The sequence below is a fragment of the Neltuma alba genome, unplaced genomic scaffold, assembly GCF_004799145.2.
Source record: "Neltuma alba isolate B1F8T4 unplaced genomic scaffold, ASM479914v2 tig00007441_pilon, whole genome shotgun sequence".
Taxonomy (NCBI): Eukaryota; Viridiplantae; Streptophyta; class Magnoliopsida; order Fabales; family Fabaceae; genus Neltuma; species Neltuma alba.
The window spans coordinates 60,305-75,484 of NW_021634784.1; the positions used below are offsets into that span (position 1 = coordinate 60,305).

At 36.5% G+C, this 15,180-nt stretch overlaps 3 protein-coding genes across 7 annotated transcripts in view; 2 read left to right on the plus strand and 1 right to left on the minus strand.

Moving 5' to 3' along the window:
- LOC114752570 (pectin acetylesterase 2-like) overlaps positions 1-4,494 on the plus strand; it is a 28,970-nt gene extending 24,476 nt beyond the window's left edge. For both annotated transcript variants that reach the window (XM_028941312.1, XM_028941311.1), the window contains 10 exons: positions 391-520; positions 625-698; positions 1,147-1,233; positions 1,312-1,436; positions 1,557-1,617; positions 2,115-2,168; positions 2,925-3,002; positions 3,267-3,372; positions 3,508-3,653; positions 4,070-4,494. In XM_028941312.1, the coding sequence (XP_028797145.1) occupies positions 463-520; positions 625-698; positions 1,147-1,233; positions 1,312-1,436; positions 1,557-1,617; positions 2,115-2,168; positions 2,925-3,002; positions 3,267-3,372; positions 3,508-3,653; positions 4,070-4,177 (897 nt within the window). In that variant the 5' untranslated portion in view covers positions 391-462 and the 3' untranslated portion in view covers positions 4,178-4,494. The remainder of the gene's footprint in view (positions 1-390; positions 521-624; positions 699-1,146; positions 1,234-1,311; positions 1,437-1,556; positions 1,618-2,114; positions 2,169-2,924; positions 3,003-3,266; positions 3,373-3,507; positions 3,654-4,069) is intronic.
- LOC114752569 (DEAD-box ATP-dependent RNA helicase 21) lies at positions 98-14,527 on the plus strand. 4 transcript variants are annotated; one of them, XM_028941310.1, is made up of 3 exons: positions 98-102; positions 8,738-8,747; positions 11,508-13,147. In XM_028941310.1, exon 3 carries the CDS (start codon positions 11,559-11,561, stop codon positions 12,738-12,740), a length of 1,182 nt encoding a protein of 393 aa, XP_028797143.1. In that variant the 5' UTR covers positions 98-102; positions 8,738-8,747; positions 11,508-11,558; the 3' UTR covers positions 12,741-13,147. The 4 variants fall into 4 exon arrangements, 2 of the variants coding, with proteins under 2 accessions (XP_028797143.1, XP_028797141.1); XR_003740856.1 differs by lacking the exons at positions 98-102; positions 8,738-8,747 and adding exons at positions 13,893-14,008; positions 14,296-14,527 and having other exon boundaries at positions 10,554-12,910; XR_003740857.1 differs by lacking the exons at positions 98-102; positions 8,738-8,747 and adding exons at positions 13,947-14,008; positions 14,296-14,527 and having other exon boundaries at positions 10,554-12,910.
- LOC114752574 (uncharacterized) lies at positions 6,326-8,938 on the minus strand. Its single transcript, XM_028941316.1, has 4 exons — positions 8,850-8,938; positions 7,930-8,084; positions 7,205-7,315; positions 6,326-6,806 (listed from the first exon to the last, which is right to left on the minus strand). The coding sequence occupies exons 2-4, from the start codon at positions 8,044-8,046 to the stop codon at positions 6,552-6,554; spliced, it is 483 nt and encodes a 160-aa protein (XP_028797149.1). The 5' UTR covers positions 8,047-8,084; positions 8,850-8,938; the 3' UTR covers positions 6,326-6,551.
- Positions 14,528-15,180: the final 653 nt, after the last annotated feature.

Below are 15,180 nucleotides of genomic sequence, written 5' to 3' on the forward strand. Positions count from 1 at the left end.
ATACGGTTAAAGCGAGTGATCATACCTTGATCAGCTGCAATGTTTAAGCTAATGCGTTCTTAATTGACTCTTAACTACTTAAGAAAGTAAGCTCAACTTATTGTACAAGTAGTTCTTCTGGTGCATGCTTCCAGAAATCAAAAGAAATTAATGAAATTGAGAAGCTTTTGCTTCATTACATTGGAAGGAAGCCTTCTTTGCCCTCCACCTTAGCTGCAGATATAATCTTAGTCAATCGGGGTATGATTTGTATGGTCAGGACCTGATAGTGTTTTGTTTTTTGTTTTTTTGGTTTTTTGGCCAAAAGGACCTGATATTGTTAAGATAGGTACGTGTGGATTTAACTTGTTCCACCTTAATTGATTACTTCAGCAAGCCTTTTCATGACAGGGAGGGGGCTGGTGTGGAAATATCAAAACTTGTGAGTACAGTAAGAGAACTCGTCATGGTTCATCTAATTTCATGGAAAAGCAGATTCCATTTATTGGAATTTTGAGCAACAAAGCTGAAGAAAACCCTGGTCAGAACGCAAACTCAGCATCACTAGATTTTCCATTGTTCACATGCTATTCTATTTGCACTGGAAATCAACTTCATCATTCTGCCTGATGAATTTGTTTACAGATTTTTTCAACTGGAACAGAGTAAAAATTCGTTACTGTGATGGTTCATCCTTTGGCGGGGACAGTCAAAATAAAGTAAGTGGCAAAGCAGGTCTATTTTCAATGTAATCTATTCCTTGAGCCATGCACTGTGTGAAGTATGATTTGCAGCGTCTAGTCGAATACTTTTTCCATGCTAGCATAAAAGTTTTTTCAAGTTTTCATTCGTAGGAGCCAGAATTTTTCCTTCTAATTTTGTTCTGTTCTGCAATTTTTAGAAGTTTACAGTTATGGTGGTTTTGCTATCTACTCTTAAGGCATGGCATTTTTAATTCTTTATTTGTCATAATTTTCCATCTTCTTTTCTCAGCTTACCTGTTAATTTGGTTTTTGTTCATTTTTGCTTTATATTTGTTGAAAGTAAAATTAAAATGTCAAGTCAAGACAGCTATTTGAAGGGTTTGATCTCATAGTATTATCTGTGGTGGATCATGATGGTTAAGAATGTTGTTGAATCACATCTAATTTCTTCTTTGATCCGTAGGCTGCGGGTCTGTACTTCAGAGGACAACGCATCTGGGCAGCTGCTATGGAGGATTTAATGTCAAAGGGCATGCGCTATGCTAAACAGGTTTACATGACAGTTTCAGCAAAGAAACGATAATTAGCTGCTTGACTTCTGTTTGATTTCATTGATTTGTCCAATTAGGCTCTTCTATCTGGATGTTCTGCTGGAGGATTAGCATCTATACTTCATTGTGACGAATTTAGGGGACTGTTTCCTGCAACTACAAGAGTCAAATGCTTAAGTGATGCTGGATTGTTCCTTGACAGGTAAAACATCATTTCATGGAATTTCAATTCTCATCCTTAATTCAATGGATATGCTCATAGGTCATAGTATTTATATGCGGGCATGCAAATAACAAAATGTTTATTCTTCTTGAGTTGCAGTGTTGATGTATCTGGTGGTCGCACTTTGAGGAGGACATTCAGAGATGTGGTTGCCTTACATGTATTTTTTCTTTTATACTTTCTTGTTGATGTCCTTTTTTTTCTAGTGTCATGACAGATCAAGTAAAATATGACAAATCAGTGAAGGGCAAAGAACCAAATTCTGAAATCCTCGTATTATATTAAATTAGTTAGTTGCCTCGATATTTTGAAGCTTGATATAAAGAGACTGTTTCAACTTGTTTGAGTAGTGAGTTAACAGTGAAGAATTATATTAGGATTTTAAGATTTTATGTCGCATCATATCCACTGATTGTTCAGTCTGCTACTTCAATCACCTGGCCCCCTATATTCCCTTCTGTTTTTTTTTTTTTGGTTATCCCAAGATAAAAAGGAATTGTAGGTGTTTGACCTCAATTTCACAACTCAGAAATTTATATTAATTTCATGGTTGGATGCTTCAGTTGGTCCATCTGATTGCTTGAATATTGTTAGCAAGGTGTATAGGATAACCAAAATATACTGAAAATGGAAGTTGGTCTGGATCTTTTGTGGCAGGGAGCAGCAAGGAGCCTTCCAAGGAGTTGTACCAGTCACTTCAATCCAACCTTGGTAACTATTGTTTTGGGTCTTTCAATATTATTAAATTACTAGCGTAGCATTATCACGTGTCTTGTCACCTGAGATATATACTGTGAAAATGGGCATAACATGTGCATGAAATGCTAGTACCGTCATTTTTCAACTGCAGAAGCTCGAGCAGTATGGGAAAATATTTTATTATTTGTTCTGTTACGTGATTGTGAATTCATCATTTGGAAATTAGGGTTTTTAATTGATAAATTGCCGTAATTAGAGTTTTGAACAAAGATTTTGGACCTCTACTTTTGTAAGCCCATAGTAGAACTTGGAAACTTAGTGTCATCAGAATTTTTTACTTTAGTTGCTTATCACTCTGTATTGTTAGCTAGACTATACCTCATGCGAAGTGCACAATGTAGACTCCGAAATCAAATGCTTAATTCTTCAAGGGGCTTCTTGAGGTTTCAAAAAGATGGGTTCTTCATAAATTCATGTTTTGCATGTTGTCAGAGCGAAAGGCAAGATGCTTGGCTTGCCTACAACCCTTCATTATTATCATCAGAAGAGTGTACATTACAAATTGAATGATATGTGTATGACTCAAAATCTTCACACATTGCATGTGACAATCTAAAAGAAAAAATGTAAATAATCTTAAATTTTGAATTGATCTGTTTAGCAGCATGTTGAATTGATTTTAAATTTTGACAAAATTTCATTTTTATTCTCTCCCACTCTACGTCGGAAGTTCCTCACATGTTTTTTATTTGTTTATTTTGTTCTTAGTGCTTCTTCCCTCAGTATTTAATTTCCAGTGTCAGGACACCGCTATTTATCCTCAACGCAGCTTATGATACTTGGCAGGCAAATCCCTATAACCCTGTCTCTTTTGATTGATTATTTATGAGAAATACCATTGTAGTCTTTATAAAACTTCAAAAACAAGTTCCTTTACATTGAAGAATCTTATAATTTTGTTGGACATGTGGCCTTGTCAGCTGTTACCCCATCACATTGAGGGAGCATATTTAGGATGAATTAGGAACGTGTAATCTCTTAACATATGAACATTGTGATCCCTATTGTCAAGTTGTATTTGACTTGTGTAATTTCTTTCACTTCTATCAGATTCAGGCCAGCCTGGCACCGCCATCAGTGGATCGTCGTTGGAATTGGGCTGAGTGCAGAAAAAATTACGCACGTTGCAGTGCATCGCAGATTCATTATCTTCAAGGTGTTTAAGTTGAACTTTAAGAATATTCATTCTTGAATCTGCCTGTGTTTTAAATAGCATCAGTTTCAAGTTGTTACTTGATCCTTTCATATTTCAACTGTTCTCTTTTGTGTTGTCAAACCTTGTACAATGTAGGATTCCGAAATCAGATGGTTAATTCTGTACGGGGCTTTTCAAGATCCCACAAAAATGGATTGTTCATAAATTCATGTTTTGCGCATTGTCAGACCGAAAGACAGGATACTTGGTTTGCCTACAATTCTCCCCATATTGGAAACAGAGTATGTGCATTCTAAATCATTTGTTATGATTTATGAATAACCTAAACTCACTACTATACTTTTCTCTCTCAATGTGCCATATGCGTTCACAATTTTTATTTACAGATAATCCGGATTAGATGAACTTCTAAATAAATAAATCCTAAATTGCTTTATTCAATTATGTAATTACAAATATTTAGATCAATGATCTTGTAGCCTAGTGGCATGAGAACTTCCTTATAAGTGGGAGGTCGCAGGTTTGGTCCTTTGTAAACCCAGGTTGTTAGTGCCTGGCCCTTTAAATACAGAAAAGTATATTTAAATCACAAATCCTAGCATGCCATGTTTATTTTTTCTCTTTAGTTTTCTGATATTTGCTTCATGGGCTTTAAGGGCTTATTTCTTTCTCTAATACATGGCTAAAACACATGCAGGGGATTGCACAGTCTGTTGGAAACTGGTTTTTTGACAGAGTTGGAATCCAGGCTATTGGTTGTGCTTACCCTTGTGACAAAACCTGCCATAATTTGGTCTTTGAGTGAAAAATAAAACTGCCTAAATTATCATTCTTTAAGAATTTTGTTTTACTCTCTATTTACTCTCTACCATTTACATTGCCAATATATCATTGGAATGTTTAAAGTTAGGACTTTGTTAGAAGAAGCAAGCTGTGTTATAAAACCAGATCACAGCCATAGAAGCATTTCTAAAACTCATTCATTCATGTGAAGTTGGTTGAGCTTTTAAAGGTTGATTATATTAAATCATTGTAAGCATGTAAATCTGAATCTGTGTCTCTGCAACTTCATTGTTATGACTTTATATTCAGTTATCCATGGATTGTGTTACCAGAAGAAAATATTGCCTTCGTTACAATAGTTTTTCTGATTTTAATGCCTCTGTTTTCTTCGGCTTTGAGTTGGAGGATGTTCAGGCGATGGTTGATTTGAAAGGTGAGGCATCATGGTCAATGCAAAGATATAATCACAGGTGTGGGTGTCTAAGAGAGCCATCATATATATGTAACTTTGTTCTCTTGTTTCACTTTTATTGGGAAAGAGAGTGAAACAAGAGAACAGAGTTACATACATACATACATATATATATATATATTTTGCCAACATACATAGAGATTTCATATGTCATAATTATATTAGGGAAATCCGCTGGCAATCAATAGTGAGTGAAGCTTCATAAATTTTTGAGGATCTGTGGGTGCATGTTTATGTAAAAAAAGAGCGAAATGTAAATAATATATAGGGAGAATTACAATGAGGTCCCAAACAAGAAAAACAATTAAAAAATAAGTCTCAGAAATTGTCATTCTCATTATACGACTTGTCATTATAAGTTGTTGAAGTTGTTATTAGGATTTTTTAATAATTATTTCTCTTATGTGGGACTTGATTGTAATTTCCCGTTATACATATTCTCATTTCAGGGTCATTTTTTTTTAAAGACCATTATTCACATTAATCAAGTAGACAGTGACACTCAAATGTCTTTATTTTCTTGCATCACTCTCTTTTAAGTTATTTTTGGGTTTTAGATTTTGGCATTACCTTTTCCCCCTATTTTATTGTTTCTTTTAAAAATTTGTGTAAATAGAATATGGAAGAAAATTAAATTAAAATAATTAATTCTAAAAGTAATGTAATGTGAAATTTTTACACTTTTAAGGTATATAAAATATTATCCAAATTAGAGTAATCCTATATCTTGCTAGATAAGTTTTTCTTGCCAACGTCGTGCTGGATTAGTTGCTACAATGAAAAGTGAGTTCATTTTCATTTTCATTATCATCAATAACTACTATGTCTTGTAATCATTACTGAAAGATATTTCTTCTTGTTCAAAATATAAGCTAAATTTTATTTCCTCTATTTTATTTTTCTACTTTTTAAAAAATATAAAAATAAATTCTTTCTAATTCTCAAAATATTTTTTTAAATTCTATTTCCTATTACATTTCCCTCTATTTGGTGCTCCAAACAAATCCTTTGTTGAGACCACATTCTTGTTATTAGTGGACTTAAATGCTTATATGCATCTTACTTGTCATGATATATGGGATACAAGGCAAGATTTAAAGTTCAAGGCATCTCATTCCATTGAAAAGCACCAAAGCCTCCCCCACCAGATTTTCTCCGTGATGCCTTGATTTCGCTAATTTATTAGCATACATTAAAAAATATTTTTTCAATTATAATCTTGTCTGTAAAGAAACTACATGAAAAATAATGAATGCAAATTTATTACAAAAAAATAATAAATAACATATTTAATAGTGATAAAAATAAAAAGACAAGTTTAAAATTTTAGACAAAGATGATTTATTTTTTATTTAAAAAAATCACTATAATAGGAGTTGTTTCTTATAAAAAGGATGGAGGGAGTATTTCTCAATATATATCTGAACAGATTTTAAATGTTGAAAAGATGAATACATTCCTTGCGAAACTTCTTGAGTTATCATCTTTCTTGTGCACTGTACGATGTGTACTTCCTCTAATATAACACTTTTTCCCATGCTAAGCTCAATTATTTTCTCATCAATGTCTGAACAGTGATCCATTTTGCACAACAAAACAGAACTTTGTCATCTCAACTAATTTTCTAGGAAGCCCTGGAACATAGAATGGAGAAATTACAATTGCCACTTTTGAGATATGGCCAAACGCTCAAACCACAGAAAAACTCTCTCTCCGTCTTGAATGTTACACCCAGCACCGGTGGTTTTAGTGGTCATCAAAGTTTCCTAGAATATTTGTTATCAGGCTCTCCAATAAAAACATAACACGAGACGCAAATTTTTTCAAAGATCCAACTATGTGACGCCAAGTTGGAGGGAAAAAAAATCCCACTTGTCATGTTATAGAATAAGAACCTGATAGCAAAAATACCTAAAAACTGTACCTAACTTTTGGCATTCAAAATTTGCGAAGCTTCCTCCGGGAGTTTAGATGTGGATGGCTGGTTCTGGTTGGCATGGAACTTTTCTAGTTGGCGTGCAGCAGAAATTTTTTCTGCTTCAACTTGCTCAAGTAAAGCCTGTTGCTCCATTGCTTTTAGCATTTCTTCCGAAGTTTTCTCTTTCCCTTCTAGCTGCATTTTCATTATAATCTCGGCTTCCTCGTCAATAGGTTTGAAGTATTCTTCAACGGCTGCTTCCTGAATGGAAGTTACAACTAGCTTGAGTTCCTCATATCAATGAATCATAGAGGAAAAATTAAAGAAACGCAATCAAACAGAGGTGAACTTTTTTCACATGATAGAAAAATGTCTCATTAAAGACAATCATGAGGGAACGCGGGTGATGCAGCATTGGGAAAACAAGGACAGAGTTTTATTTCAAATAACCAGTGTAGGTCCTGAAAGAGAAGAGCACTAAAATGTGAATCCTAGATAAGAAGTCCTGGGATGCATATAGTACAAGTTTTCCTTTAAAAAATAAAAATCTTTTCAGATTTGATACTGTGCCAGTCAAATTGGTCAATGACAGATAAGGATCACATTTAAACTTCTTAGTTCAGTCTCCACCATTTAAAATGTTAAGAGATTGAGCTTACTGTCTCTTCCAACTTCTTGTTTAAAGCCTGCATTTCTTCAACCATACGGCGAACCTCAGATATAATAATCTGCTCAGGTACTTTGTTCAAAGCTGCCTTCCTCTCTTGTGCCTTTCATAATCAAATGCCATACACACCAGAGTGGGAGTAAATATAACAAATGTCAGAAAGAAATCGAGAGCAAGGAACAGCTGACAGTTCACATCAGATAAAAATTCACATTGGTGCATAAAGAATGAAGGTTAAAACCACTTTAGCCTCTTGTGATAATGAGCTTAGCAGCAATGAAAAAGGAGAAGGATTAAAGTCAAATCTTTTTTATGTTGTTTACCCTATATTTTAGGATTCTCATATTTTTATTTTGGAAAATCGTATGCTGTTGCTTCTTCAGAATTTGCTCCTTATTCAGATATTTGATAAACATGAATATTACCATTTAAAAAATACCTCACTTTTGGTACATTTGAAACAATTTGAGCCTAGGATTTCTGAAGACTATCCTGCTTAACAGGTGTAGTTCGTGCTTTCTCACACTTCAGATTAGGCAAGGCTCCCTTGATTTTTAAAATGTGAGGCTCACTTCTCTCCCTTGCATAGAACCACAGCTCCACTTGAATAAAGCAGCAGTTCATTTGTCTATGTTTATCTTCTCAATTAGCTTCTAAAAGGGAACAGTTACTGATTCAAGAACATGATTGTTGTTGAGACAAGAGAATATGCCATACCTGCTTAAGTTGGTTCTCCAGTTGCAGCCTAAAAGATCGTATTCTTCGCTCCTCATATCCAGAAAGCACCCGTACATAAAATAAAGCTTTTCTTCCGAAGTCTAACAACTTATTCATGTTAGCCAATGACCACCAACTAATTTATTTTTTTTTCCTGCAAGAATAAGATTTTTTAGCTCAGATGCCATAATCAAAGTTTGATCAGAACTAATTCACATGAAAGCTTTGAACGAATGCATTTACTAAGCTTTACACGGCTGCCCCATGGGGTCAAACACAGACAATCTCACCAAGTGAAAGACATAAGTCACAGGAAAGAGTGCTAAATCCAAGGCTTTTTATTTAATTTCTGATTGTTTAATTCAAATTGTTTAACGTAGTACCCTTTCAATCTATCTCTCAGCTCTCCCCGCTGATATAAACACACTATTTACTACTAAGACAATCCAGCAAGAAAATTCAGTTTGATCGATCGTCATATGACATAGGATTTTTTGTTCTTTTAGGCGCCCATCTCTTTAGGGCGGAAGCAGATAAAAAAATTGCAAACGAACAACAAAGTGGAAAGCTGCCCGGAGAAGAATCTGAGGGTAAAATGCATATCAACATAATTAGGAATTAGTGCCGGCATTGTAGATAGCTACTGACAATAATGGTAGTACAAAACTTGGATAGTTAACATTTTAAGGTACAGGTACTGTTCTCCAAGGATAATTTCAAAAATGGCCCAATTACAATTTCTCAAATTCAAAGGAGTCCCAGGATTTTTCATTACTCTAAAACGGTAAGCCAAAAAAAAAAAGAAAAGATCAGTCCAGTTTCAAAGCATCCGTTTCACCCCACGATTCAAAGGAATCTTTCCAACTCTAACAGATCGGGAATTCAAAGAAGAAAATAAAAAAGATCGAAAGGGAGCTTTACCAATGCCCAGTGGAACAGAAAGCACCCGACGTACTGAACCGCAGACGATCGGCGACGGCGGAGAATGGTCTCCGGGTATGAGAGATTCGATGATCTCTGAGCTATGCGTGGTGCGATGAAGCTCACTAAGCTTCGGCTAAAGTCAGACTCAAATGATAAATCTTAAAATACGAAAAATAGGAAAACGACAGACGCCGTCGTTTCTGCCTGAGCAATTTTACCCAGCCAAAGCCAAGAAGAGCATATGAATTTTCCAAGTGTATTTGATTTTTAATTTGTCAAAAAGAGGAAGTTTATTTGTCAAACATATGTTTGATAGAAATTATTTAGTTGATATATAAAAAAAATTAAAATATATAATTACTAGGAAGAATATGAATTTTAAGATGTAAATTGAACTAAGAAATAAATAATATAGAATATCTAGAGAAATAAAATAAAAATAAATTATGGATATAATAATGAAATATATACATTATACAAAATAATATATTATTTTAAAAAAGTTTTGGCCAACTTTTATATTCTTTTTAAACCAGTACTTTATGTTCTTTGTTGTTATATTTTTTTTTATAGACATAGATATTTTTTAGGGAAAATCCTAAAAAAGGTCCTTGGAATATGGGAAATGCCAGATTGGGTCCTTAAATTTTGAAAATGACAGAATGGGTCATTGACCCAATCTGTCATTTGTGAAATTCAGGCGAATTGACAATTTTGCCCTCATTTATTCATTCACTACAATGATTCAAGGAATCACTATAAGAGTTTAGGTGTTACCTAGATTCGTATAGCGAATAACTATTCACTTTTTCATAGTCAGGTGTCTTGTTATTAACTACAACTAATGCTGTAATCACTAGAACAATGTAAGCATTACCTAGATTTGTGTAGAGAATAACTACTCATTTTTTCATAATCAGGTATCTTATTATTGTCAGGTACCTTATTATTAACTACAACGAATCTTGTAATCACTAGAACAATGTAAGCGTTACCTAGATTTGTTTAGAGAATAACTACTTACTTTTGCTCAGGGGCAAAAATGTCAATTCGCCTGAATTTCACAAATGACAAATTGGGTCAATGACCCATTCTGTCATTTTCGAAATTTAAGGGCCCAATCTGGGATTTGGTATATTCTAAGGGTTTTTTCTGGGATTTTCCCTATTTTTTATTAGAAACAATTTTATTCGAAACACTGTTGAGTACTAAATGTAAGTATCTTTCCTAATGAAAATTCGAACATTAATTCATCAAGTTATTTGAGACTAGCTTCTTTCGCTACACCTAACTTCTATTAGTTATATTTTTCTCCAAACATATAAACATATAAACATAGAGAATCCAAAATTGTTTTTTTTTGGATAAAAGAATTCAAACTTTAAAAAAAAATTGGATATTTATTTTTTTCAGCAGAAAAAGTACTGTATATGACTACGGCCCAACAAGATATGATTGTTATGTTGGGCTGGCAAAAAAAGGTTATGAATTAGGGCCTACAGGTGATAAGCCCATGAAAAATGGGCTGCTTCTGGAACTAAGTGGGCCAAAGAAAATGAGATCGTTAAGAGGGATCTATCATCCTACGATTGACTAGAGCATCCACACGCTGTCCCCTCCTGCGTTTAACCAAGCGATCCCAAAATTCCCGATTTCCCTGTTTGGTGGGGATTTTCGTCAACACTCCAAGGCTCCAAGCCATGAAACGCCCGATCGATGACATCGTTGTGCCCTTGGCTTCTTCGGCTGCCTCCTCCGCTGCTGCGGCTCCTTCGAAACCGGTGTTCTTAACGAAAGCTCAACGTGAACAATTGGCTCTTCAGCGACGCCAAGAAGAAATCGCCGAACAAAGACGCCGTCAGGAACAACTGCTTTCTCGGAACCGCCCATCCGACCCGAACTCTGATTCTAAACCCTCCGATTCCGATCGACGGGACCGGGACCGGGACCGGGAACGGGACCGCGACCGCGACCGCGACCGGGACCGGGACCGGGACCGGGATAGAGAGCGGGACCGTGAGCGCGAGCGTGAGCGAGATAGGGCTCGGGATCGGGACCGTGAAACAGAACGCAGGAACCGTGAGAGGGAGCGTGAAGAGGAGGCTAGGGCCCGCGAGCGTGCTCGGACGGAGAAATTGGCAGAGCGGGAGCGTGAGAAAGAGCTTGAAGCGATCAAGGAGCAGTATCTTGGCTCGAAGAAGCCTAAGAAGCGGGTTATCAAACCCAGTGAGAAGTTTCGGTTTTCCTTCGATTGGGAGAACACGGAGGATACTTCTCGTGACATGAACATTCTTTACCAGAATCCTCACGAAGCGCAGCTTCTCTTTGGTCGTGGCTTTCGTGCTGGCATGGACCGGCGTGAGCAGAAGAAGCTTGCTGCTAAGAATGAGAAGGAGATGCGTGAACAGATCCGGAAGAAGGAGGGCGTGGAGGAGAAACCCGAAGAGGCTGTTGCACAACGGCGAAAGGAGGCTGCTGCTGACCTCTATGACACCTTTGACATGAGAGTTGACCGCCACTGGAGCGAGAAGAAGCTTGAGGAGATGACTGAGAGGGATTGGCGTATATTCAGGGAGGATTTCAATATTTCCTACAAGGGTTCTAAAATTCCTCGTCCAATGCGTAGCTGGACCGAGAGTAAGTTGACTCTTGAGCTATTGAAGGCGGTTGAGAAGGCTGGGTACAAAACCCCTTCTCCCATTCAGATGGCTGCCATCCCTCTTGGCCTTCAGCAGCGTGATGTCATTGGCGTTGCCGAGACAGGTTCAGGGAAGACCGCTGCTTTTGTGCTTCCCATGCTGAGTTACATCACAAGGCTTCCTCCCATGAGTGAAGAGAATGAGGCTGAGGGTCCCTATGCTGTTGTCATGGCACCTACCCGTGAACTTGCACAGCAGATTGAGGATGAGACCGTGAAGTTTGCCCAGTATCTTGGAATCAAAGTGGTTTCCATTGTTGGTGGACAGTCAATTGAAGAGCAAGGTTTTAAAATAAGGCAAGGTTGTGAAATTGTAATTGCCACTCCTGGTCGATTGATTGATTGCTTGGAGAGGCGTTATGCTGTCCTAAATCAGTGCAATTATGTTGTTCTTGATGAGGCTGACCGCATGATTGATATGGGGTTTGAGCCTCAAGTAATGGGTGTCCTGGATGCAATGCCTTCCAGCAATCTGAAACCAGAAAATGAAGATGAAGAGCTTGATGAGAAGAGGATTTACAGAACTACTTATATGTTCAGTGCCACCATGCCTCCTGCTGTTGAGCGGCTTGCTAGGAAATACCTGAGGAACCCTGTTGTGGTAACCATAGGCACTGCAGGAAAGGCTACTGATTTGATCAGCCAGCATGTGATTATGATGAAGGAATCTGAAAAGTTTTTCAAACTGCAACGGCTGCTTGATGAACTTAATGACAAGACAGCAATTGTATTCGTTAACACTAAGAAAAATGCTGACATGGTTGCAAAGAATTTGGATAGGGATGGCTACCGTGTAACCACTCTGCATGGTGGCAAGTCACAGGAGCAGAGAGAGATTAGTCTTGAAGGATTTAGGACCAAGAGATATAATGTCTTGGTTGCTACTGATGTTGCAGGGCGTGGGATTGACATACCTGATGTGGCTCATGTCATAAACTATGACATGCCTGGGAATATTGAGATGTACACACATCGTATTGGACGTACTGGTCGTGCTGGGAAGACAGGTGTTGCTACGACGTTCCTGACTCTTCATGACACTGATGTCTTTTATGACCTCAAACAGATGCTTATACAGAGTAATAGTCCTGTCCCTCCTGAATTGGCCAGACATGAGGCTTCAAAATTCAAGCCAGGAACTATTCCTGATAGACCACCTAGACGGAATGACACCGTATTTGCACATTGAAGACTTAGTTGTTCGAATAGGCAGTTTTAAAAGGGAGCACTGACGTTGTGCGTGACAATGAGTTTTTTAGATGGCTGAACAGCTTGCCAGTGGAGCTAAGGGGGCGTAATCTGCTTTTTGTAGACGAATAGCGTTGTATTTAGTTTAATCATAACTATCCTTTAGTCCTGGTAATCTTACTATTGCCTATATTCTGCCTCACAAATGTTATAGCTCTTATAATTATTTGTCGTAGAAATTGCTTGTGTTGACGGAGAATCCTTGATTGATGTTTTTCGATTGACCTCAATCATTTTAATCACATGGTAATATGGCTTTTTCTGATCTGTTTATGATTTAATGGCTTTATGCAGGATATTATTGTAATATTATTGTTGTGTATAATAGTTTTAGATTAATTTTAAGGATTTAAATTAGCTTTTAAAGTTTTGCTGATTTCTGCGATCAGATGGCATGGTATTCTGTTATGTAGCATCATTTGAATGAATTGATTGTGCTAAAGTCTGATCTTTCCATGCTATATATGCCTTCTAACTCTGGTACACATCATGTGTGTTTTTGTAAAATATGTTTTTGATTAACTTGGCTGTAGCCCAGTTTACCTATTGAATAGTGTCATATTTAATATGATGCAACTATGATTCTAAAAGAGGGAAGTTATATGGACCAGCTAAAGAGAAAGTTAACTGGTTAACATCCTTGATCAAGTCTTTCCCTAGCTGGATAGGAGTTTACTATATTATCGATCGTGCTTAGTTTCCTCCTTTTCCTTTATTTTTATTGGTACTAATTGTTGACATTTTGTGTTGCTTGTTAGAGTTGTCCCTCCATGGGTGAATGAATGGGGTAGGGGAGTGTTAGTAATTATATTATTCCAAAAGGGAAGCTATCGTCCTTGTGTTACCTCATTTTTTGATGCGGCCTGGCAAGCTTATATGACAAGTGTGTTATCTAAAATCCAGGAAGCTGGAGTTGTTTGGAATTTTTTATTTTTTTAAAAAATATGAATCTTGTAGTCTAATTTCATTCCTGATTGTTTTTATGTTTTTGTGGGATGTGCCACTTGCTGCTTTAAGTAACTAGTTTTCCAAGATGTCAATGAACAAGATGTACTTCTATTTATCGACAATATCTTCCGATTTGTTCAAGCAGGATCCGAAGCATCTGCCTTATTGGTCATACTTCATATCGTTCTCTGAAGTGCAGGTGCAGGAGCGTAGCCACTCCGAGCAGGGGAAGCTTATTGTACCTACGTGGCAAGTGTGTCAGTTAGGGACTTGACTATGTATGGAAACATTATTTGTTGATATTTTTACATTTTACACTATGCCTTGCCAATCAACTTGTGTTTTCTAATATTATATGGTATTTCTACACACGTTTCATGGTTGTTGATAATTCTCTTTGTCCTTTATCCTTTCTTTTTGTGGTATCTGATAACAAAAAAATTTAGAAGCTAATAGGTTTCTCCAATTCTAGCATTTTGGTTTTATTGAGTGATTAGTTTAAATCATGCAAAATGCATCTTCTATCTTATTGCCTCGTTGTCTTATAGGTTGTGGATTTTGGGGAGAGTTGTCCTGTTCGTCGCTCGTGTTCCAAGGTCTACGTAAATCCTTTCATGAAAGTTGTTGAATTTTATTTCTTCTATACAAGTGCTCATCTTTTTAGTAGTTTTTAGCTTGTTAAGTTTTTGTCGTGAGTTGCCAACAGTTCTAATATGTTCTTTAGTTTCTTTTCTGTTGCCTGTTGGATTTGAAAAGGGGGCTCAGGAAAGCACACAACTTTACTTCATAGACAGAGTTCGTTTGGTGTTGGTTGACTATCATGAACCGAATGCCAAACTTTTTTCCAAAGCACATTTGACAGGATGGTAAATTTTATGTATTTGGATGTGATCTCAAGTTACTTGTATCACACGATCCATAGCTCGGCGAAGACGACGATTTCTCAAGGCATATTTAAACTGTCAACTTTTTAAAATTTGTTTGACTGGTTTATTTGCAAGTCCTTTCCACGTATGAGTGATATCTCTTGGCATCTGTATGAGGGAATCCTTCATTGTTTAGCTTTGTAATACGGTCAACCATACGTCTGGTTTTAAAGTTTATGGGATAGTACCTGGTCATAAGTGGAGTGTGCTGGGGATATGCTTGTGTTGATTGTGGAAGGGACCATCCTTAACACCAAAACAATGCTTGCAATAAAGAATGAAATAAAAAATGACTTGAGCTGTAATAATGCTTGCAATTTTCGAAGTTAAAACTTTCAATAAATTTAAATCTTTTAATCTCGTTTATTTATTAAAATTTAACTTACTTTGATGTGATCTTTTAAATATAGATGTTGCCTGAAAATGTTTTGCAGTTGTATATATTTATTTTCAATTAAATTGCAAAGTTATAAAATGATATAATTTTGAAATTCTTATAGAAATATG

Excerpts from the sequence above, each read along its gene's own strand:
- LOC114752574 (XM_028941316.1), bottom strand. The coding sequence starts at position 8,046 with ATGAATAAGTTGTTAGACTTCGGAAGAAAAGCTTTATTTTATGTACGG. Across the intron at positions 7,316-7,929 it reads TGGAGAACCAACTTAAGCAG|GCACAAGAGAGGAAGGCAGC; the intron begins GTATGGCATATT and ends TGATTATGAAAG. Across the intron at positions 6,807-7,204 it reads ACAAGAAGTTGGAAGAGACA|GAAGCAGCCGTTGAAGAATA; the intron begins GTAAGCTCAATC and ends ACTTCCATTCAG.
- LOC114752569 (XM_028941308.1), top strand. The coding sequence starts at position 10,554 with ATGAAACGCCCGATCGATGACATCGTTGTGCCCTTGGCTTCTTCGGCT.